Genomic DNA, 24,948 nt, shown 5'->3' on the forward strand with positions numbered 1-24,948 from the left:
TGACTGGGACCCTATCTGGAGTCCTGTCGCCTGAGAAAAAAGAACCTTTCACTTGCTTTCAAGGTGCTACTTGGCTTCCAATCCCAGCAAACTGCAGTGCCATGACTCTTCCACCACCTTGTGGCCAGCACTGGTAGTGCACCTAAGACAGATTTAGGACAAGACAGAGATCTTTTCAAGAAAACTGGAGACACCAAGGGAACATTTCACGCAAAGATGGGCACAATAAAGTACAGAAATAGCAAGGACCTAACAAAAGTAGAAGAGATTAAGAAGAGGTGACAAGAATACACAGAAATATACAGAAAAGATCTTAATGACCTGGATAACCACGACGGCATGATCACTCACCTAGAGCCAGACAGCCTGGAGTATGAAGTTAAGTGAACTTTAGGAAGCATTACGACGAACAAAGCTAGTGGACTGATGGAATTCCAGTTAAGCTATTTCTAATTCCACAACATGATGCTGTTAAGTGCTGTACTCAATACGCCAGCAAATTTGGAAAACTCAGCAGTGGCCACAGGACTGAAAAAGGTCAGTTTTCATTCCAATCCCAAAGAAGGGCAATGCCAAAGAATCTTCAAACTACCGTACAATTGTGCTCATTTCACATGCTAGCAAGGTCATGCTCAAAATCCTTCAAGCTAGGCTTCCACAACACATGAACCAAGAAATTCCAGAGGTACAAGCAGGATTTAGAAAAGACAGAGGAACCAGAGATCAAATTGCCAGTATTCGCTGGATCACAGATAAAGCAACGGAATTTCAGAAAAATATCTACTACTGCTTCATTGATTACGCTAAAGCCTTGGATTGTGTGGATCACAACAAACTGTCAAAAAAGAGATGGAAATACTAGACCACCTTACCTGTCTCCTGAGAAATCTGTATGCAGGTCCAGAAGCAATAGTTAAAACTGGACATGGAACAACAGAATGGTTCAAAATTGAGAAAGAAGTACATCAAGGCTGTATATTGTCTCCCTGCTTATTTAACTTATATGCAGAGTACATTATGTGACATGTCAGGCTGAATTAATCACAACCTGGAATCAAGATTCCCGGGAGAAATATAAACCACCTCAGTTATGCAGATGATACCACTTTAACAACAGAAAGTAAAGAGGAACTAAACAGCTTCTTGATGAGTGGTGAAAGAGGAGAATGAAAAAGTTGGCTTAAAAACTCAACTTTCAAAAAACTAAAATCATGGCATCCGGTCCCATCACTTCATGGCAAACAAATGGGGAAAAAGTGGAAATAGTGGCAGATTTTATTTTCTTTTGGCCTCCAAAATCACTACAGATGGTGACTGCAACCATGAAATCAAAAGACACTTGCTCCTTGGGAAAAAAAGCTACTGACAAACTTAGACAGTGTATTAAGAAGCAGGGACATAACTCTGCCAACAAAGGTCCATACAGTCAAAGCTATGGTTTTCCCAGTAGTCATGTACGGATGTGAGAGTTGAACTATAAAGAAGGCTGAGTGCTGAAGAATTGATGCTTTCCAACTGTGTTGCTGGAGAAGACTCTTAAGAGTCCCTTGGACAGCAAGGAAATCAAACCAGTCAATCTTAAAGGAAGTCAACCCTGCATATTCATTGGAAGGACTGATGCTGAAACTCCAATACTTTGGCCACCTAGTGGGAAGAGCCAACCCACTGGAAAAGACCCTGATGCTGGGAAAGACTGAGGGCAGGAGCAGAAGGCAGTGACGGAGGATGAGATGGCTGGATGGTGTCATTGACTCAATGGACATGAGTTTGAGCAAGCTCCGGGAGATGATGAAGGACAGGGAAGCCTGGCATGCTGCAGTCCATGGGCTTGCAAAGAGTCAGACACAACTCAGTGACTGAACAACAAAGGGATAAGAAGACGGGCTTTCCAGGTGGCACAGTGGTAAAAGTATCCACCTGCCAACACAGGAGATGCAGGTTTGATCCCTGGGTCAGGAAGGTCCCCTGAAGGAGGAAACTGCAACCCACTCCAGTACTCTTGCCTGGAAAATTCCACAGACATAGAAGCCTAGCAGGCTAGAGTCGGACACAACTGAGCTCGCACACAAGGGATCAGAAGGAGGGGCAGGTGCTCTAATGCTCACAGGCACTGAGACGTATGGATGTCAAGTTTACAAGGGATCACTGCCCACGTCTGTTGGACTGATGTCTTTGGTTTGATGTCAATCAGGTGCCAAATGAGAACATTTGCTAAGATAATGTTTTGCTAGGGAAGGAAAAGGGGGAGCGGAACTGAAACATTTGATTCATTAAAAAATTCTAATAACCTAATGAGGAAAAATATTTACAACTCACATCATAAAATAGCAAAGAGCTAATCTAATATTCAAAGAACTATAAATCAAAATGAAGACCACGCTTCCCTGGTAGCTCAGTAATAAAGAATCCAGCTGCCAACACAGGAGACACAGGTTCTATGCCTGATCCAGGAGGATCACACATGCCATGGAGCAACTAAGCCTGTGGGCCACAGCTGTTCAGCCTGTGCTCTAGAGCCCTGGAGTTGCAACTAATGAAGCCCACGTGCCCTAGAGCGCACACTCTGTAACAGAAGAGGAGCCCACACACTACAATTAGAGCAGCCACCCTTGCAGCAGTGAGAGAAAAGCCTTTGTGGCAGCAAAGACCTAGCACAGCCAAAACTAAACAGTTTTTTTTTAATTAAGTTTTAAAAATGCAGTGGAGAAAAGGATTTTTAAAAATGTTTTCTAAAAAACTGAAGACCATAAATTCAAAACAAAATGAGGAAAGGATAGGAATATTTCAGAAAAAGTGAAATACAAAATGGTTTATAAATTCTAAAACATTCAAGTTAACCTAAAAAGTAAAATATCAAAATCGCACATACTTTTACCATTAGTCATAGATCAGAATTATCTGATATGCCAATAAGCTGAGCTGATGAGGCTGTGGTCAAACAAGCCCTCTTACGCATTGCTGACATAAGTATAAATTAGTACAAATTCTCTAAAGGGCAATTAAACAATAGTTGTTAAAATTTTAAACATATGTATCCTCGGTCCCAACAACTGCACTTCTAGGAAGTTAGCCTATAACCTACAAACTTAGCACGTAGAGCAAACTTTTACTCACTGCAGTATTCTTTGCAATTAAAGAGACAAAATCTAGAAGTAACTGAGATGTCCAACAAAAAGAGACCGTGCTGTGTTGTGTGTTCAGTCGCTCAGTTGTGTCCGACTTTTCAACCCCATGGACTGTAGCCCACAAGGCTCCTCTGTCCATGGGAATTCTCCAGGCAAGAATACTGGAGTGGGTTGCCGTGCCCTCCCCTCCAGGGGATCTTCCCAACCCAGGGATCAAAGCCAGGTCTCCTGCATTACAGGCAGATTCTTAACCGTCTGAGCCACCAGGGAAGCCCGTGAATACTGGAGTAGGTAGCCTATTCCTTCTCCAGGGCATCTTCCCAACTCCAGAATCGAACCAGGGTCTCCTCTGTTGCAGGAGGATTCATTACCAGCTGAGCCACCAGGGAAATGCCCCCACAAAAAAGAGACTATAGTTAAATACTAATAGACTATGGTACATGCATAAACTGGGACATTCTGCTCCACTAAATGGAATGAAGCACCTCTCTAATGTTATGGAACAAATAAGGTAAACTGTCCTAAATTTATTAAAAGTAAAAGTAAAGAAGGACCTGTACTTACTTGCTTGGGTACATAAAACCTCTGGAAAGATCTGTAACTAAATGGTAAAACTAGTAATCTCTGGGAAAGAAAATCTACTTACTAGGTAGCAGAGGTGGTAAAGCTTCCCATACACCCTTTTATACATGTTATTTGATTCTAACACGAGGGCTATTATTACCTTTCCCAAAATATAAAGCTTATATTTAACAATAATCAGTTTACAAACAGAACAAAATACATCCAGGCCCTACTTACATCGCAATCAGATACACCATAGCACCAAAAGCTAGAGTCACACAGAGGCCCGAGACCACTATCCTTAGATAGGCCCGATGGCAAGGTTAGCCCTTCCCTGAATCCAGGAATCTGAATAAGTAGTTCCCTAAAGTGACAGAAAAAATTCCCTAAATTATAAGAGTGGTTCACTGGGCCTAAACTGTTTGTACAACGTAGTTTATGTTTTTATACTTAAATTTCTTTCTGGAATTCTCACATTTTGGTACATCCAAGGTATAGCATGCCTCTGTGAATGGCCTCCAACAGAAATCCTGAACTGAGCCTCAGGTAGAACTCCCCTGGTGTATATTTCATGTGTGTTGTTAAAACTTGTTGTTGGAGGAATTAAGCACTTCTGGTCTAACTCCAATAGATGGGGACTCTTGGAAGCTTTTAACTGGTTTCCTCCAGATGTTCTCCACATACCATTTCCCTTTAATGATTCTACTTTGAATCCTTTCACTATAATAAATCTTAGCCATGAATATGGCTTTATTCTGAGTCTTGTAAACTCTCCAAGTAAATCACCAAAATTCTCAAGGACTCACAACACGTAACTTAATCCATCACCTTTTAACTTGATCCCAAAAGCTGGAAAAGCATCTCAGGCAGTCTTGCCATTTTACATAAAATTTACCTCTATAAAGAGCAAATTTTGTCACCCTGCTTATTTAACTTATATGCAGTGTACATCATGAGAAACGTGGGGCTGGATGAAGAACAAGCTGGAATCAAGATTGCCAGAAGAAGTATCAATAACCTCAGATGTGCAGATGACACCACTCTTATGGCAGAAAGTGAAGAACTAAAGAGCCTCTTGATGAAAGTGAAAGAGGAGAGTGAAAAAGTTGGCTTAAAGCTCAAAATTCAGAAAACTAAGATCATGGCATCCGGTCCCATCACTTCATGGCAGATAGATGGGGAAACAGTGGCTGACTTTATTTTTCTGGGCTCCAAAATCACTGCAGATGGTGATTGCAGCCATGAAATTAAAAGACATTTACTCCTTGGAAGGAAAGTTATGACCAACCTAGAGAGCATGTTAAAAAGCAGAGACAAAGGTCCATCCAGTCAAGGCTATGGCTTTTCCAGTGGTCATGTATGGATGTGAGAGTTGGACTATAAAGAAAGCTGAGCGCTGAAAAATTGATGCTTTTGAACTGTGGTGTTGGAGAAGACTCTTGAGAGTCCCTTGGACTGCAAGGAGATCCAATCAGTCCATCCTAAAGGAGATCAGTCCTGGGTGTTCACTGGAAGGACTGATGCTTCCAAAGCTGAAACTCCAATACTTTGGCCACCTCATGCGAAGAGCTGACTCATTTGAAAAGACCCTGATGCTGGGAAAGATTGAAGGCAGGAGAAGGGGGTGAGAGAGAATGAGATGGTTGGATGGCATCACCGACTCAATGGACATGAGTTTGGGTGGACTCCGGAGTTGGTGACAGACAGGGAGGCCTGGCGTGCTGCGGTTCATGGGGTCGCAAAGAGTCGGACACAACTGAGCGACTTAACTGAACTGAATACAGAGAAAATTCAGAATCAAAGTTAGGACAGTACGTGGGGGAAATGTCCACTGAAACCTGAAAGTCCACTAGAGATTTGGGGAAAGCAGAAACCATCTAAGAAACACAGGGTCTGTACTGAATTTGAGCTCTTTAAAGAAGTAGCATCCTTCTTCTTTGCGTCCTCCAAACGTGGATTATGGGCCATAATCCAGTTCTTCCTGACAAAAGTCAGTACAATTTTACTAGATAGCCAAGAAACAAATAAGAACTCCATCAGAAAAGACTATGGGATAAAATAAGCCCACTTGCTTTGCCAATCAGTGCACCAAAATTAACACAAAATAGGCCAATAAACAACAAAGTTCTACTGTACAGCACAGGGAACTACGTTCAATATCCTGTCACAAATCATAATGGAAAGGAATATATATATATACACATGTACATACAAACACACATATATGGGGCTTCCCTGGTGGTTCAGACGATAATGAATCTGCCTGCAATGCAAAAGACCTGGGTTCCACCCCTGAGTGGGTAAGATCCCCTAAAGAAGGAAACGGCAACCCACTCCAGTCTTCCTGCCTGGAGAATTCCATAGACAGAGGGGCCTGGCAGGCTACAGTCCAAAAGGTCGCAAATGAGTCAGATACAACTTAGCGACTAACACATTACCTGTATACATATATAATCAATATAACCAAGTCATTCTGCTATACAGGAGAAATTACACACTGTAAATCAGCTATACATCAAAAAAAAAAATTTTTTTTAATAAAAATTTAGAAAGACTAAAGAAGCCAAAGAGCTAAAATATCAGATAACAACTGCAGAATGAGGAGATTCACTGGAAAAGCAAATTCAGCCACCTAAATTTCAACAGTCCCTAAGGACGCCACCATACCTCAAGCACAAAGCTATAAACAGCCAGGCTTCCATCTAAACAGGCAAGTGGAAAATACAAGATGAAGTCTACTGCTGTCTTGCCTTTAGTGTTGGATATAAAAACAGCAAAGATACAGAGACAAGAATAGAGAAAAAGCATTTCTTATTGAGAGTATTCATCTAATTCAACAAACAAGAGGCTACCATGTGCCAGGCACTATGCAGGGTACAAGAAGGAATCCAGGAAGAAGTGGGCTTAGTCAGAGATAAGCCTTTAAACAGACAGAATAATACAAGCAAGAGCAAAAACTAGGGAAGGAAAAAAAAATTCAATATGAGAACCAGTCTGAAAAGTTTTTAAAATAATGGTTACCAGCTAAGACAAAAAGCAATTTTATTTTCAATTAACAGCTTTCTTCTTTCTGCTTCTTCAGAGACCCTAATAATGCGTAGAGATGAAACTTACCGAAACAACACAGTCCACGACAGGCTTCTTAAGAACACTTTCTGCTGTCTCCTTCAGTTTGGATAAAAGCATGGCAGTCACCTGCTCCGTGGTAAAACTACGTTCCTCCTCCATATATTTCACCTGCAATAAAAAACAAAAGGATCTAAACTTATTGTATTTCTTCATGTCCTAAAAACTTAAAATGAATAATTTCTAAATCATCAGTGGAACATTATCTCAAGAGGAAATTAAGAAAGCTAGTTTTGGAAGCAAAAATAATTCAAAGGTCACTTTTAGCTTGTTAATGTGCTTACCAACCAGGATACCTGGAGATGAGATTCAGTTCAATTCAGAAGCTCAGTCATGTCTGACTCTTTCCGACCCCATGGATTGCAGCATGCCAGGCTTCCCTATCCATCACCAACTCCCAGAGCTTGCTCAAACTTATGTCCATCAAGTCAGTGATGCCATCCAACCATCTCATCCTCTGTTATCCTCTTCTCCTACTGCCTTCAATCTTTCCCAGCATCAGGGTTTTTTCAAATGAGTCAGTTCTTCACATCAAAGTATTGGAGTTTCAGCTTCAGCATCAGTCCTTCCAATGAATATTCCTTTAAGATCGAATGGTTTGATATCCTTGCAGTCCAAGGGACTCTCAAGAGTCTTCTCTAACACCACAGTTCAGAAGCACCAATTCTTCAGCAATCAGCTTTCTCTACAGTCCAACTCTTATAGCCATACATGACAACTGGAAAAACCAAAGCTTTGACTAGATGGACCTTTGTTAGTAGTCAAGTCTCTGGTTTTTACTATGTTGTCTCGGTTGGTCATAGCTTTTCTTCCAAGGAGCAAGCGTCTTTTAATTTTATGGCTGCAGACACCATCTGCAGTGATTCTGGAGCCCAAAAAAATAAACTCCGTCACTGTTTCCACTGTTTCCCCATCTATCTGCCATGAAGTGATGGGATCGGATGCCATGATCTTAGTTTTCCGAATGCTGAGTTTTAAGCCAACTTTTCCACTCTCCTCTTTCATTTTCATCAAGAGGCTCTTTAGTTCTTTTTCACTTTCTGCGATAAGGGTGGTGTCATCTGCATATCTGAGATTATTGATATTTCTCCCCTCAATTTTGATTCCAGCTTGTTCTTCAGCCCAGCATTTCTCATAATGTACTATGCATATAAGTTAAATAAGCAGGGTGACAATATACAGCCTTGACGTACTCCTTTCCTGATGTGGAACCAGTCTGTTGTTCCATGTCCAGTTCTAACTTTGCTTCTTTACCTCCACACAGATTTCTCAGGAGGCAGGTAGGTAGTCTGGTATTCCCATCTTTTGAAGAATTTTTCAGTTTGCTGTGATACACACAGTCAAAAGGCTTTTGCATAGTCAATAAAGCAGAAGGAGATGTTTTTCTGGAACTCTCTTGCTTTTTCTGTAATTCAAGGAATGTTGGCAATTTGATCTCTGGTTCCTCTGCCTTTTCAAAACCTAGCTTGAACATCTGGAAGTTCTCAGCTCACATCCTATTGAAGCCTAACTTGGAGAATTTTGAGCATTACCTTGCTAGCATTGTTCTTTACAGCATCAGACTTTACTTCCATCACCATTCACATCCACAACTGAGCGCTGTTTTTGTTTTGGCTCCATCTCTTCATTCTTTCTAGAGTTATTTCTCCACCCTTTCTCAGTAGCATATTGAGCATCTACTGACCTGGGGAGTTCATCTTTCAGTATCATATCTTTTTGCCTTTCCATATTTTCATGGGGTTCTCAAGGCAAGAATACTGAAGTGGTTTGCCATTCCCTTCTCCAGTGGACCATGTTTTGTCAGAACTCTCCACCATGACCCGTCTGTCTTGGGTGGCCCTACACGGCATGGCTCATCATTTCATTGAGATAAGACAAGGCTGTGGTCCATGTGATCAGTTTGATTAGTTTTCTGTGATTGTGGTTTTCATTCTGTCTGCCCTCTGACAAGTAAGGATAAGAGGCTTAGGGAAGCTTCTGATGGGAGACAATGCGTGGGGGAAACTGGGTCTTGTTCTGATGGGTGGGGCCACGCTCAGCAAATATTTAATCCAATTTTCTGTTGATGAGCAGGGCTGTGTTCCCTCCCTGTTGTTTGACCTGAGACCAAACTGTGGTGGAAGTAATGAAGGTAACGGTGACCTCCTTCAAAAGGTCCCATGCAAACACTGCCACACTCAGTGTCCCCAACCCTGCAGCAATGCACCGCTGACTCACACCTCCTCCAGAGACTCCTAGACACTCACAGGCAAGTCTGAGTCAGTCTCTTGTAGGGTCACTGCTCCATTCATCTGCGTCCATGAGGACCACTATGTAAATGGTATGTTCTGACCACCAACAAAACTTGAGACAACTAACTGGGAAGAAGCGAACTGGTATATAGCTCACCATAACCCACATTGCTCCTCCATTAAAGGGCCTGGTGGTGGAAACTATTTTACCATCTGACATACTATGTACATTTTACTTTCCTCACTGTGTTGACTTTATAATCATCACCTCAATTAGGATCCAATCTAAGACAATAGCTTTTGTCAGATCTGTTCACTGCTGACTCAATGGACTTGAGTTTGAGCAAGCTCCAGGAGTTGGTGATAGACAGGGAAGCCTGGCGTGCTGTAGTCCGTGGGGTCACAAAGTCAGACACGAATGAGTGACTGAACTGACTATTCACTGTCTTAGCCCCAACATCAAGGACAGACCTGACAAAATAAATAATTGTTGACACCTTCAAGATATCCTACACCCTGCATAAAGGTATGAAATTCTGACAAGAGTTACAAACTGTAAACGTAGAAAAGACTGCCTAAGGTCCTATTCCATGTCCATACTTCCCAACTATAGTACAGACCAAAAAATGTCAACTCTGTACTTTTAGCTCCTGCTCCAACTTGAACACCATCTTCTCACCTTCTCCCTCCCAAACCCAACCATAATTTATTCTGGTTTGGAACAGTTTCTCACCTCACTGAATATAGGTGGGAAAATAATCCTCCCAGTGAGCCTCTTTCAAGGCTACCCCTTCTTTTCTCATGTAAGTCTTCCAAAATTCCTCCAGCCTCATACTTGGATCCACAGGTGTTCTCCCTAGTTTCTTCCTCCCTTGGCTCTTCTGACTAAATCTGCCAATACACACCCTATTTCTTTCTTAACTATTAAGTAATTTCCTCACCTCCGTTTCTTTTCCTCCTCTGCACTTCTTATCCATCATTAGGCCCATTAAAACTGTTTTAAAATTACTGCTGAAAATACCCTAAGTAAACCCAGTGATCATTTTTCAGTTATCAGAATTCTTTATTTTCAAATTCAACTGAATTCTCAGCTACAACCACAAAACTATCTTTTTCCCACGATTTTCAGCATCTCTTGGACTTGAACCTGTTCCCATGATCTTTAGTTCTCCAAATGGTGTGTCTCAAACATCAAATCTCCTTTCTCTAAACTCAGTTGCCTGGAAAGCTCAAACATACTTCTGGATTCCTCTTACCACCTGACTGCAAGAGACAGATGTGTTCACCATACCCATCGCTCAGCCTCTCATCTTTTTCTAATGATCAGCTCACGTCATGCTCCACAAAGAGATTCTCCTAGATGTTCCAGAGATAGCAAAGACTAAACTCCCTTTTCTCCAAAAGAACACCACCACTTTACAATCCTACTGTCAAGAGTATGACTACGTATCTGGGAGTGACTTTAAAGTGCTGATTTCTTTTCTTGCTCTTCCAGTAATCACTCACTAAAATCATACCAGAAAGATTACTGGGAAAACTGCTGCATTAGAAAACAAGACAAGAAGTTAACTTCACATCATCATCACCTACCTGTCCAACCCCTATTAACAGTGCCACCTACGGCTCCCAAATAAAAGCCAGATCGTTTAAAAAAAAAAAAAAACATGCCAAATGGTCTTCACCAGCAAGACTTTCCAAAGCATTTGTAACGATTTTCATTACAACTTAAAACTAGAATGGTATGATATATATTGATCTGATAAGATTCTCAAGGGCTTCCCTATTAGCTCAGTTGGTAAAGAATCCGCCTGCAATGCAGGAGACTCCGGTTTGATTCCTGGATCAGGAAGAACTGCTGGCGAAAGGATAGGCTATCCACTTCAGTATTCTTGGACTTCCCTTATGGCTCAGCTGGTAAAGAATCTGCTTGCAATGTGGGAGACCTGGGTTCGACCCCTAGGTTGGAAAGATCCCCTAGAGGAGGGAATGGCTACTCTCTTCTATACACTGATCTGATAACATAAAATACTGTATTTCAATCATAAGGCATTATCTTCAGAACCTTACCTTTATACCTGTTAACCCAGTGGGCAACTGCACAATATCATATGCAAGTTTGGATTTTTCTGCCTCCACAAATGGATCAGAGAATGCTCGGCCATGGAATCTTTTAAATCCTTGGACTGTGTTCTTTGCATTGGAAATTACCTAAGAGAAAGGATATCAAAGAGTAGAAAAACTATTATAACAGCAATTAAATTGGGGGGGGAAGATTCAAAAATTTCAGGATTAAATTAGTATCCTTTTCATGCCACAAACTTTCCTTCCTAGTTTGTTCCCTTCAGCACTAAACCTTTATAAATGATGCCTTCTGAAGTGAGGAGTGACGGCCCTATACAGGTCACAGATGGCGAACTAGGACCAGAGCCCAATTTGTCTTACTTCCTCAATAAGACAGATCATTACCCTTGTAAAAATATTTCCTGTTATTAAACGTCTAATGAACATTTACATTAAATAATCTTTCTTTTAAAAATTACCTGTAGTTTATGATTCAAACTTTCCAGGAGTCAATCCAACAGTATATATTAATTCAGCTACTCTAGTGAATGAAACTTACCATAAAGAAAAAAACAGATGACACTAAGCCCGCAAAGGTAAATGCAAATAAACTGACACAGTATTATTTATCACAACAGAAAACTGCAAAGAGCCTAGAGGGTCAACGACAGGGAAATGAGTAAATAAATTACAGTCTATCCATACAATGGATAAATTATTTTAGAGGTCTGGAGACAAGTATCTGTATGATATTATGTCATTTTCTTAGAGTGGGGGAGAAAAAATTTATATGCTTATAATATAAAAGGTTACACATTAAGATAGTAACAGTGATTTTTGGACAATGGTAGTATGCTAACTTATAAATGCCTTATACATGTACACCTGCATTTCCTAATTTATCTCTAACAAAAACTACTGCAATTTATGAAAAAAATGCTGCAAAGATATTCAAAAACTGAAAATGAATTTCTGCTCAAGACTTATGGGCTCTTCTTCCCAATGCAGAAGTGAGTGCAACAAGTCCCAAGGAAAAACAACAGAGCTCCTCTGAATCCAATATGTCAAAAGGCACAAACAGAAGTTCTTTTGTAAAACAATATGAGGCCTCCAAAGTCAGGCTCTGCTTCAGTAAGCTGCCAAGAAATTCAATACCACAATAACTATGTCAACCTAGAACTAGGCAGCCAGTTTAGTGTAACAACTATTCTCAATAATGAAAGCAAGTTTAAAACCAAAACAGCTCTGTATTTGCTACCTGCTGTCTCCTAAAACATCTTGAACTTTCTGCAACTTATAAAACACCCAATTTAATTAAAAATCAATTAGTCTAGCAACATTTCGGGGGGGGCTTATAAATCTTAGGCCCGGACTGGTCCAGAAAAAGACAGTTATTCATTCTATTATGTTGCTCCAGACTGAATTATAGAAACATCTAACATGCACCTCCTTAATTTTACAGCAACCTCAGGCACTGAGAAAAATACAACTCTTCAGGTTCTGCTGCTCTAGTTACTGAGAAACAAGCAAGTAAGTCAGGCTCCTGGTTTAAAAGTAAACTAACGGTAAGTGTGCTTCTCCAAGTAAGCTTTCCTTCCTTGAGAACCTTGATCAACAAGGTCAAATCTAGAGACAACACTGACCCTAAATATGAGTAAGATGAAAGTTCAACAAGACAAACTTTACTGATTATTTTTAATACCCAGGGGAAAAAAATTGTTAACAACAACTCAGGAACAAGTAAAACCTTGCTTTAACAATATCTAGGTAAAATACATCCTGGAAGTTTGCATTAAACAGACCACTGTTCATGCTATTTTAAAAAGCTCTTTGCTTCTCACTCAAGTACATGAGAATAGTTTGCTCTCAGTTGTACACACAGGGGCTCCCAGTGCTCCACGCATAATGGGCACTGAGAGAGCTGCTGCATGGGAAGGATGGACCAACCACAGAACTAAGTATGAAAAAAACACAACTCTACCTGGCTTTTAGCTGCTGCTCCAATTGAGCGATTCTTAGGTCCAAAAGAAATGCAAGCCCTAAAAGATAAAACAAACATTTAAGCATTAAACCTTACTGCAACATTACATCCAAAACCAGAGCAGACAAGATTTCTGAGTCTCAGCCAAAAAGCCCTGTTTTTTAACTGCACACAGTAAGTCTATGATTTTGACCTTTCTACTGAGTAAAACTGCCCATGGAATGCACTGCTTCTTAGAACAATGGGAATTCTGTCACTGAGATGTTGAAGCACAAGTCTGATATGACCATCTGTCTAAAATACTAGAGAGGTGGACTAACCAGTCTCCACTATCTTCTAATTCTTCCAGTCTCGTATTCCAAATTCCAACGTAAAATAATATGCTGTCATAATTAAATGTTCTTTGTGTTTTATAAACAGCTCATAACTTCGCCAAGAGAGTAGTCTACAAGCCCTGAAAACAACTCTTACCTTATTGTAAATACATGGAAAGTTATTTTTCTAGAACTAGTTTCCAAGGACTCAATTTTTCTTTTTTTTTTAAAAAAAAAAGGGCTCATTTTTTTTTATTTTTTTTTTTTATTTTACAATATTATATTGGTTGGTTTTGCCATACATTGACATGAATTCGCCCCAGGTGTACATGAGTTCCCCCTCCTGAACCCCCCTCCCACCTCCCTCCTCCCTTTATCCTCCCCTCTTGGTCATCCCCGCACACCAGCCCCAAGTATCCTGTAACAGGCATTGACCCTGAACTGCTGATTCGTTTCACATATGACAACATACATGTTTCAATGTCATTCTCTCAAATCATCCCACCCTCACCCTCTCCCACAAAGTCCCAAAGACTGTTCGATACAACTGTGTCTCTTTTGCTGTCTCGTATACAGGGTTATATTTCCATCTTTCTAAATTCCATATATATGTGTTAGTATACTGTATTGGTGCGTTTCTTTCTGTCTTACTTCACTCTGTATAATAGGCTCCAGTTTCATTCACCTCATTAGAACTGATTCAAATGCATTCTTTTTCATGGCTGAGTAATACTCCATTGTGAAAAAAAATTTTAAATTAAAAAAAAATCTCGATAAATCCTCATTAATTTAAAATGGGGAAAAAACATGCTGTAACTTCTTCAAATGTATGCTCTAGCCCATTTGTGCCATTAGCAAAATGGATGTAACGAAAAAAATTATACCAAAGAACTTAATATTTACATGAATATTACTTTTTCATAATATTCTTCTAACCATTAAATAAAACACATTTTTCCACAACTAACGGAGACAAAACTTCCCACCCTTCTGCTTTTATCTCTTGGTCCTAAAATGGCCCTTATAATTAATTTCTTTTAACTTAATTTCAATGATTGAGAAAATGAGACACATAAAGAAATGTTGAATCTAAAAAAAAAAAAAGGGCTCAATTTCTGACAAGAACTTCATTCCCACTTCTGAACACATTCTTCCAAATCAATTCATATACTGCCTGCTGGTTTCACCTACATGACACTTATTTTAGAAAGCAAAATTGATACCTGCTTAAAGGGATAGATACTTTAAAACACGGTGTTTAAGTTCAGAAAGTCAGTTACACCTGGGAGTTGACGCCACTGTCATCACGGCCCCTATGCTTCTCCCTGTGTCTCACTCTGGAACCTTGCCTGAGTTCCCTGTACTCTCATATTCATGTGTTGCCTCCCTCTCCAGTGGCAGATTTCTCTCAAGCTAATCAAATTCATCCATGCCACCCAAAAAATCCTAAAAGACAAAGTTCTTCCCAGAGTCCATTTCCCTTTCAGGTTAGTAAACCCTTCTCCCTACTCCTACATTATTACTAAAGTAATAAATTGCTTATGTGCACTATCTTATTTAATCCTCATAAGCACCCTATCTTATTTCTACTGTATAGAAGAGGAAACTGAGTCCAAAAAAAGGTATTATAGGTAAATGTATCCCAAGTCACAAAATCTGAAAACAACAGGAGTCAGGACTATAGATCATTTCTCCACTAGCTAGCTTTGATCTCCCTAGCCTCACTGGACCCCTAATTCTTCTAATTTAGTGGAATGAGTAGGAATGAGAGCTCTGGCACCATACTGCCTTGGTCCAAATCTGACACAATAATTAAATAGAACCGTTTTACTTAGATAAACTTACTCTGTGCCTCAACAGCCCTTTCCCACTCCCAGAGCAGTTATAGGCAGCTATGCCCTGTATCCATACAGCACAGTCTGGGATCTCATCAGATTTCCTATGAACTCCAAGCTCTATGGGCCAGGAACGTGCTGGGAGAGCCCTTCAAGAAGCACAGGTGTCAAGATCAGTCTTTCTGCGAATAGAAGACCTATCACTTAAAAAAAAAATTTCCTGAGTACTACTTACCTGTCTCTCCTATGGTGGTGCTAGTAGTAAAGAACCTGCCTGTCAACGTGGCAGATAAGACGTGGGTTCGATCCCTGGGTCATGAAGATCCCCTGGAGGAGCGCACAGCAACCCACTCCAGTATTCTTGCCTGGAGAATCCCATGGACAGAAGAGCCTGGAGAGCTACAGTCCATAGGGTCGCAAAGAGTCGAACACGACTAAGTGACTGAACACACATGCATATCACAGCCCATAAAGCCCTTTAGAAAACTGCCCACTGTAATCTCATCTACTCCATTCACCCTCTCCACTGCTTCTAGCCTATGCATGCAAACATACATCTTTCTCAAAGCCATCAGATCTGAATTTCTAAGATGTATCCCAACAAAACTAAAAGCCCATATTATTTATCTTTGTTTCCTGCAGCCGTTTTCAAACGGCTTCTCCTCAAAACAGGACAAGCTCTAAGAGTGAAAAAATTAATGTCCCCAACTTTACTGTATGTCCTGTTGAAGGTTTAATTTTCTCTTCTACCTTGGTAACTGTTTTGCTTCTACTTATCTTACAAACAAAACAAATTACCAACAAATAGGGTCGAGATTCCTTAACGTAGAACCTAAGGCATCTCATAATTCCAACCCCACTCCCATTTTCCAGCCGCATCTCATGCACACAGTGCCTCAACACAAGTCAGTCTTGCAATCTTCCTACTTTGCTCTATCACTTTCGCCACCTGAAATGCTCTGGTCCTTCTAACTCTCACTCATTTTCCAGAAACAGCACACACTTTGTGATGCATTCCCAACCCCTCTCAAGTAAAAATTAATCACTTCAACCTCTTACAACTTACTGGACTTTGGGCAATGCAAACGTACAACACTTCCACCATCACACAATGTTCTACTGTGCAGCGCTGCTCTAATGTTCTCTTTGAAGTCAGGTTAACATTTTCACCTACTCTTAAAAATGACATATGCCTTAACAGTAATAGCTTGCAAGTGTTTCACAGATTTTGAAAAGCCGAATACAAGTTTTCAAATTATTGAAATTTGAAATATAGTTCAAATTATTCATCCTCTTATTTGTCTATGCATGCGCACGCTACAAACAGTTCCCCACTTCTGCTACAAAGCAATCTAATCTTACTAATGGAACATCAATCTTTACCACATAATACAGCAATCACACCTCAAAGCATAGCTCTTGTAAAGTACCAGCAGAGCTCACCCCTGATCATATTGTAGAAAATCATTATTATTACATAATTTTTACATTCTAGAAAAATTTCTGTAAAAAGCCAACTATTACACTACAGAAAAAAATCCTTGGCTCTTCTATCAAGTTGACTGAGTACAACATATGTAGTTTGAAGGGGAAAAAAAAGAGCTCAGGCTCTAGAATTAGACAACATGGGTCTGTCTGAATCCCTTCTAGATCTTTCAAGCTGTGTGACCTGTGTTATTTAACATCTCTGAAATTCAATTTGCTCATCTCTAAAATAGGGGAAATTACACATGGTTGCTCTAAGGACTAAATTTGTTGATCCACTTTTGAAAGTGAATGTGAAAGTCACTCAGTCATGCCCAACTCTTTGCAACCCCAAGGACTGTAAAGTCCATTGGAATTCTCCAGGCCAGAATACTGGAGCGGGTAGCCTTTCCCTTCTCCAGCGGATCTTCCTGACCCAGGAATCGATCCAAATCCAATCGGATCCTGCATTGCAGGCCGATTCTGTACCAACTGAGCTATAAGAGATCCACTTTTAAAGGGCTTTATTATTAGAGACTGGCACATCATAGATAATATTAGCTATTATTAAACCTCCAACAATGGCTTAGTGGTTAGGATTCAGGGCTTTCACTGATGTGGCCTGGGTTTAATCACTGGTCAAGGAACTGAGATTCCACAAGCTGAGCAGCACGGCCAAAACAAGACGAAAATATACCAAATAGTTTGCCCTGAAAGTTCCATTTCACCTTCTCAAACTATTTACTAAAACCTACTCAGTTCAGTTCAGTCACTCAGTTGTGTCCGACTCTCTGCAACCCCATGAATCACAGCATGCCAGGCCTCCCTGTCCATCACCAACTCCCGGAGTTCACTCAAACTCATGTCCATCAAGTCGGTGATGCCATCCAGCCATCTCATTCTCTGTCATCCCCTTCTCCTCCTGCCCCCAATCCCTCCCAGCATCAGAGTCTTTTCCAGTGAGTCAAACCTACTCAGTCTTCTTTAAATCATAAGGAATAAAAATCCTACCATTTCCTTTTCAATAGGACAACAGAATGATATCAGTATGTTAAACAGTACTAACTGCAGAAGTTTTTCAACTACAAGTTTACACTTACAAATATTTAAATGTGAAAAGGGCCCAAAAAGATTAGGTCAGATATTGGGGCCACCACTAGAACAATCTCATTGCAGAAAATTAGCAAAGTGTAAAGAAGAAAATAAATATTATCAGCAACTCCACAACCAAAACCCTCCTCCCATAAATGGCCACCACTGCCATTTAGGTAAATATTCCTATGCAATCCTAATAAATAATTATTTAAAAAACAGAAGCTACATACCCCCAATAAATTTGTTTCTCAACAAACACACTCTAAAATCTTCAGTGACTGAATAATTCTGAATTTTGACAGCAAACCAGATATTTAAAGTAAACATGAACCACTTCCCACTCACCAGGATACTCAAAATCTGCACACAGCCTATATGGAATCCCCATATACGGCAGGAAGCCGCTCCTTCATCCAAGCAGGTCAAGCTCTCTTGTTCTACAGCTTTCATTTCTGAACCTTTCTATGCCAGGCAGTGCACTAAGCATTCTACATTTGCTTCTCCCAAACACTCTGAGAAAAGAACTATTACTGACCCAACTTTGTAAATGGAGAACTGAATAAAGTCGTTATGTGCCTAGAAACATAACTAATATTAGAGTCCAGCATTCAAAATCAGGACTATCAAACTCTAAATCCTATCCATAAACATACTTTTGTACTGCTTACCAAACCCTTTAGATTTATTCCTACTTCTGCACCTTCACTCAGACTGTCCCAATCCTGTCTTCATGTATTCTAATCCTATTTGCAAGTCCCACTCCTGCCTTTCCATATCACCCCATCCCCCACTAATGTTTCCTCTCCATTTAACTTGTACTTAATTATGTACTTAATAACTTCGCCCATAATTGTACTCTATCCTTTTTCTATTTACTTTTCCTTTCATACTTCCAACTAGACTGATTGGAAGAGCCCTCCACAGCAGGGCTCTTTATCTTACACTTCCTCTATACTCCACACAAGGCCAACTTAATGCTGCTAAACACAGTAGTACTCAAGACACTTGCTAATTGACTGATACTACTTTTCCTCCATTCCAAATTACCAGTTGACATCAAAAAGTTAATTTAAATCAAATTCAAGATATCTCTGTTCTAATAAGTCCTAGAAAAAATAATCCATTTAAACTAGGTAACAATGTTGTTCTCCTTCCTGGGTATGAGATACCACTGACCAAACATTTATGCACATTCTAATAGGATATTATGAACAGCTGCAACCAGCACAGATCCTTAAAAGGCAGCTTCATGTTTATATGTGTGTGTAGAACTGTTCTCAGGATATGAAGACAGCTGTTGCTCTAAATTCAATGTTTTAAACAATATAAGAAAATGAGTTTTACAGAGAACCTACAATAGCATTTAAACAATTAAATAAGAGCCAATGGCGAAACTGGCATGAAAATGGTTACATTAGTATATCCCATGATCACTGTCTTAGCCCTGAGCTACAAAGTACCCAAAACAGTATCAAACAGAACAATTTATACTCACAAGATAAGAAGTTCCTAAAGAACTAAACTGCTGAGTCAGTAAGATTTGCACATTAAAAGCTACATATCTGATTAATACTAAAGGCAAAGGTCCATAGATCTCCTTTTTCTGTCCCAATGTAGTCCATTAATAAATAGAAATAATAAAAAAATACAAAAAGGTAATAAGTAATAGCAGTATTAACAAACACTTAGGGAGTATTCTAAATACTTTATGTAATTTTAAATCCTAATCCTCACAAACTCCAGTGAAACAGAGAAATCACTTATGTTCCTGGTATGAATTGGATCTCTTAAATGTTTATGAAGTATTCAGGCAATATGCACTGAAATTCTAGGCATATATATCCTTTGTCCAACCACATCTGGAAATCTATCCAACAAAAATAAAAGTATTAACATGAAAACATAAATATAAAAGACTACTTGTTGAAGATTATTTCTAACTGCAAAAATTTAGAAACCACCTGAACATTTGAGTAAAGCATGTTCAAGTCATAATATGGACTCTTATATTCTTGAGGTGAATTCGTATTTACAGACTCTGATAGATGTCTAAAACATAAGTGAAATAGTTACAAAATACTGTATGATCCTATTAGTTTATCCGGGTATATCTGTATATTTACAAATATATATATATATTTATATGTATATTTGTATAAATATATATATTTATATGTATATTTGTACAAATATATTTATTTATATTTATATATTTACATGTAATTTTCATAAATCTAGAGAAAGTCATGAAATTATATATCTATAATAGCAAATAATTAGATAAGAGACAATTTTACTTAGTACTTTATTTTGTTATTGTGGCAAAGAAGTATTTTGTTAAGTCAGGAGAAAAGTTATAATATCCGAAATCCAATTCAGAACCTGATGACAAAGTTTCTGTAGATTATGCCCACCAATTCTGTATACAAGCTTTTATTTTAGTTCTTAAGTGAGTCTTTTTTTAAACTACTTTGATAACCTTCACAATTAGATATGGGAAGTATAAGTAGTTTAAAACTTTAGTTAACGAGTCAACTTTCCTTTTCACTGAACCCAAAAGATCCAAGTCATCTTGCATCTCTACACAGATCTACAACATGTAAAGACATTTATTCTAGAGACGAACACTTCTCTTGCACAAATAAGGTACCAGAAGTTAATCTGCCAGTTAACCAGAACCTATACTTATGTTCAGCTTTCCCTCTCAAGGGTAGTTATTCACAGACAATTTCATCTCTTCAAATTCCTAATATATTGTTTTATTAGGAACTAAGTCCATGAAAACGATAATATAAACTATTCATACACAGAATTCTTTTCTTAGGTAACTCATCTCTACCCTATAAATTTTGCATAATGCAGCTGAACCAACTCCTGTAAAGTTTGGCAGTCCGTTAACATTTCAATTCCAAAGCTTTAAGGTTGTACTCTTTCTATTGTAATAATCCAACTAATTATAAAAATAGGCTTTCCATCTTATTCCAAAGTCTATGGTCATAAAATGTCAACACTCATAATTTAGAACTCCATAGTTTATCTCTAAGCCACCCACGCTTTCCTCCCAGTTCCACAACAGTGGAGAGCAACAGCAACTCCCACGTGGACCAAATTTTGCAGTAGCCTCCTAAGTATCCTCGGGTGCATCCAGCTTCTCTGGCCCTTCTCAAATAAATCCAGGCTCCACAAAAAAACGCCAATCACGTTTTTAATACGTATCAATTGAATCACCTCCCACAGCACCTAGATAAAAATCTATGATTTGCAAAGCCTTGCCATGATCTAACCCACCCTGCCTAGCCTCTCTAGATTCAGCTCAACATTCCTTTAAAAGGCCGTACTCCCCTCAGCAGTGTCAGGTGCACCAAGCTCTGGTCTTCCTCACTTGCTAGTTCTTCTGCCTGAACAACTCTTGCTCACTCCCACCACAGATCTCCATGGTAAAACCCTATTCATCCTCCAAGTTACATCTTAAATCGCACTTTTTTAAGAATGCCTTCCATCACCACCTCATATCCATTTAAATTAGGTCCCCCATCACTGTTTTCCATACTTTCCCATCATGGTCCTTACCACAGTCAGTAATTACACATTTAACATTTGGTTTTGCCCACTAGCCATGTGTCCATGATGGAAGGATCTTATTTGCTGAGAAAGCAAGGATCTCTTCCAGGTAAAAATTCAACTAGCTCCTCAAAACTGGAAATCAAATTCTGTTGCACCCACATATTGAAATGAGTTATGTCTACTGCCATATCACTCTGAACGCGCTGGATCTCATCTGAAATGCGTTACTTTCATCATACCCAACCATCCATTTCATTCCACTCACACTCAAGCAAATCTACAGCAGTCCCTGTGTATTTTTGAGGTATAAATCCATGCTACTTAAAAAAAAAAAAGCTTTCTGCCCCCATGTTCTACTTAACCAAAGACTCCAAGACAGAAATTAAAGCTAATCAAGATCATAGTTCAAAAATTACTTGAATGTATGGCATCTAAGTTTCCAACAAATATAAGGAAAATATGTAAGGAAAACTATTTTTAAACAGACATTCTTTGTCACAATTACACGGTGTTTCTATCCTTTCCTGAAACAACTCTTTCAGTTCCAAATAATGAAGATTCGTGGTAACACTGTTACAGTTCCTATTTGTCTAAAGGAGAAAGAGGGGGCATCATAAGCGGCTAAAAAGGTCAGGAACACTGCATTCTAATACTTGATATTCTTACCTTTGGAGCTAGATAAAATATGCTCACTTCTAGGTGGGAAAAAGACCAAAAAGTTACATGACTAACTCAGTGTTCTAGTCTTTGTATCTTGAGGAGAACTCTACAGATGAAGCACAACAGGATTCAGAAAGACAGTAATAAATAGAAAATTAATGCTTAAGTACTTAAAAAACTTCAGTGTACAATACACTCGCCTGGAAATACAAATTAGACGCACTATTACAAACTGTGAAGATGGGAAAGTGAGGGACTGGGTTGTGTCTATTAATGAGTACAGGGTTTCTCTTGTGGGGTAAAGAAAATGTTAAAATTGTGTTGATGGTTGCACAATTTTGACTACACTAAAAACAAATTGTACACTTTGAAAGAGTTAACTGTATAGTATGTGAATTAGATCTCGTTAACGCTGTTAAAAACTATAAAATTGAGAAAGTGAAGTGAAAGTGAAGTCGCTCAGTCGTGTCCGACTTTTTGTGAACCGACCAGGCTTCTCCATCTATGGAATTTTCCAGGCATGAGTACTGGAGTGGGTTGCCATTTCCTTCTCCAGGGGATATTCCCGACCCAGGGATTGAACCCCGGTCTCCCGCATTGCAGGCAGACGCTTGACCATCTGAGCCACATCAAACTGAGATTTTGAATCTGGGATGGGCTTTCTGGGAAGCACCTGGGTTAGGTCTAAAATAAGGGGTAAAAATCTGATAAGTTTAAAGAAAATATTGTCAGCCCCCTGGGTAGCAAAGATCAGTCTGGTAAACGGAGCAATCGAGTTGGCCAGAAATCTATCGCTGAAGAAGCATAACAAAAGTCAGGGTGAAAAAGGAGCCTTAGAACAGAGGTCCTTAATGAGACGCAATGAGAACCAAACAAATAATACGAAACTTCTTAAAAGATTTTGTCCAAAAGGAAGACAATGATTGAAAGGTATCTCTAAGTATACAAGCAGATTCTTACCCTAAGCAAGGAAAAACCTGGGTGAGTCATGGTTTCTTTTAGCGCTGTCTCTTTACTGGTCCCATAACTTACTATAGGTTCTTTTAAATGTCAAAGTGAGCCCCTGAGTCATTCATTAACAACCGGGGCCAACACCCTGGCTGGAATGTATATTACCGTAAAAATGGAACCCTGTTGGGGTGGATGCGCACAGGATAGCAGAAAATGACCCAACACAGTTCAATATAGTGAAGCGACGTGAAAAACCAAAGTGAAAGCAAAGGTGTCCAACAGGCATCGATTTTATTATATATTTTTCTGAATCTTTCCGTGCCAACCCAATCTTGAGATCTCCGGTGCTCCGACTCCCTCTCTTCCGGGCGCCACCCCACCCCCACTCACGTGGGACTCTGGCCGCTGCATGGTCTTACCGCCTGCCGGCAGATGCCAGAAGCGGTTCAATTAAACTTTTATTAAGCGCCTGCTGTGTGCAAAGCCCCGAACTCCGCGCGGGCCTCAAGAAACGTTAGTACACCCCGCCCCTACAATGTGCCTTCTAAATGAGGATCTCGGTCCATCCCACATCCCAGGCCTGCCTTCCCTCCAGTTCCTACCCATGGCCTCCACTGCTCCAAGGAGCCACTCACAGCCCTTTTTCGGCCGACCGCTCACAGTAAAAAGGCGTTGCCCTAAGCGCAGACCCACAAGAAGGGTCCTAGCCCCTAATGACCTAAAAACCCAGGGGGGTTCCCCTACCTACCGGCGCCTTGGCTCGGAACGGAGGTGACTGCCCGGTCCGCGTTCCCCAAACCGCGAGGGTCACAGCCCGGACAAGCGCTACCTCCCCACCCCCAGTGCACGCGGCTAGCCTGGCCCACACTCACGGCGTGCAGCGGTCGCTGTATTCATTAGCGATCGTTTCGATGCCGCCGGCGCGGGCTACAGCGACGTAGCAGCTCTGGAACCCCAGGTCTATGCCCACCACCGACATGGCGCCGGCTACAGCTCAGGCTCCAGCCCAGGTCCGGCCGGCAACACAAGACACGGACCCCGGCGGGGCTGGCGCGCAGAAAGCTGGCCGCGTGGGACAGGGGCACCTGGGATAGTGGGGGACGTGCGAAGGTCCACGCAAGCGCCTAGGGTCTTGGAAAGAGGGCCGCGCTGAGGGCACTACTCTGGCCGGCTCCGGCTCAGCGGCCGCAGAGTGGGCGCCGGTAGCGGGGGCGGAGAAGATCTCGAAAGATCTCGTTGCGACGAGAGTAAAGCTGCAGCGCGAGAACTGCGAGAGAATGTTCTCGCGAGACCCCGTCTCAGCTGCCGTTCTTCCTGAGGCTCCGCCCCCCAGTTACGTACAGGAGTGCGTCAAGCCCAGGCCCAAGAACCAGAGGCGCGACAGGGAAGCCGAAAGATAGTTGGGAGGTGGAGCTGGTCACAGAGCCTGCGCACAGAACCCGCCGCAGCACTCCCTGCAGCGGTAAAGAGCAGTGGAGTATCTCCCTTCCAGTAGAAAGTAGAAGGGAGAGCTGGTTTGAGGCAAAATACTGAGGAAGTGCTTCTGGCCTACTTCTTTTTTCTTTATCTGAAAGGAAGTTCCGGTTGTGGCACCTCCTACGCCCCACCTTGTGTAGGGAAGTGGGATCGCAAACTGATTTTCAAAGTCCAGAGGGACTTCTCATCTGCTCTGCTTGGGGAAGGTTACTGGGCAGAGAAGGCCTCCTTTGAAACGCGACCCTCAGCAGAGTGTTCGATCTAGCTCTGTCAAAGACAGTGCCCTCTGCGCCGGAGGCCAGGACTCCACCTTTTTTTTTGTTCGTCAGCCTTGTCGCACCCTTTTCTGATCCATTCTTGCCCTTAGGTCAGATTGAGGGGCCTACGGCACATAAGACTTTAAACACCCAACCCTTTCTAAGCACAAGTCTTGAGCTCGATGTCTGACACACAGAAATAGATGACATGCTCCTGGTAAGTGGCAGGATGAAATTGAAGGTA

At 40.7% G+C, this 24,948-nt stretch overlaps 1 protein-coding gene across 1 annotated transcript in view; it reads right to left on the reverse strand.

The window, feature by feature from the left end:
- HSPA4 (heat shock protein family A (Hsp70) member 4) overlaps positions 1–24,211 on the reverse strand; it is a 51,050-nt gene extending 26,839 nt beyond the window's left edge. The window contains exons 1-4 of the mRNA XM_055428903.2: positions 23,844–24,211; positions 13,089–13,146; positions 11,114–11,254; positions 6,804–6,926 (exon numbers count right to left, since the gene is read on the reverse strand). Coding sequence (XP_055284878.1) covers positions 6,804–6,926; positions 11,114–11,254; positions 13,089–13,146; positions 23,844–23,950 — 429 coding nt within the window. The 5' untranslated portion in view covers positions 23,951–24,211. The remainder of the gene's footprint in view (positions 1–6,803; positions 6,927–11,113; positions 11,255–13,088; positions 13,147–23,843) is intronic.
- Positions 24,212–24,948: the final 737 nt, after the last annotated feature.

The sequence above is a fragment of the Moschus berezovskii genome, chromosome 8, assembly GCF_049115385.1.
Source record: "Moschus berezovskii isolate FMDL1 chromosome 8, NW_MosBer_1.0, whole genome shotgun sequence".
Lineage (NCBI taxonomy): Eukaryota > Metazoa > Chordata > Mammalia > Artiodactyla > Moschidae > Moschus > Moschus berezovskii.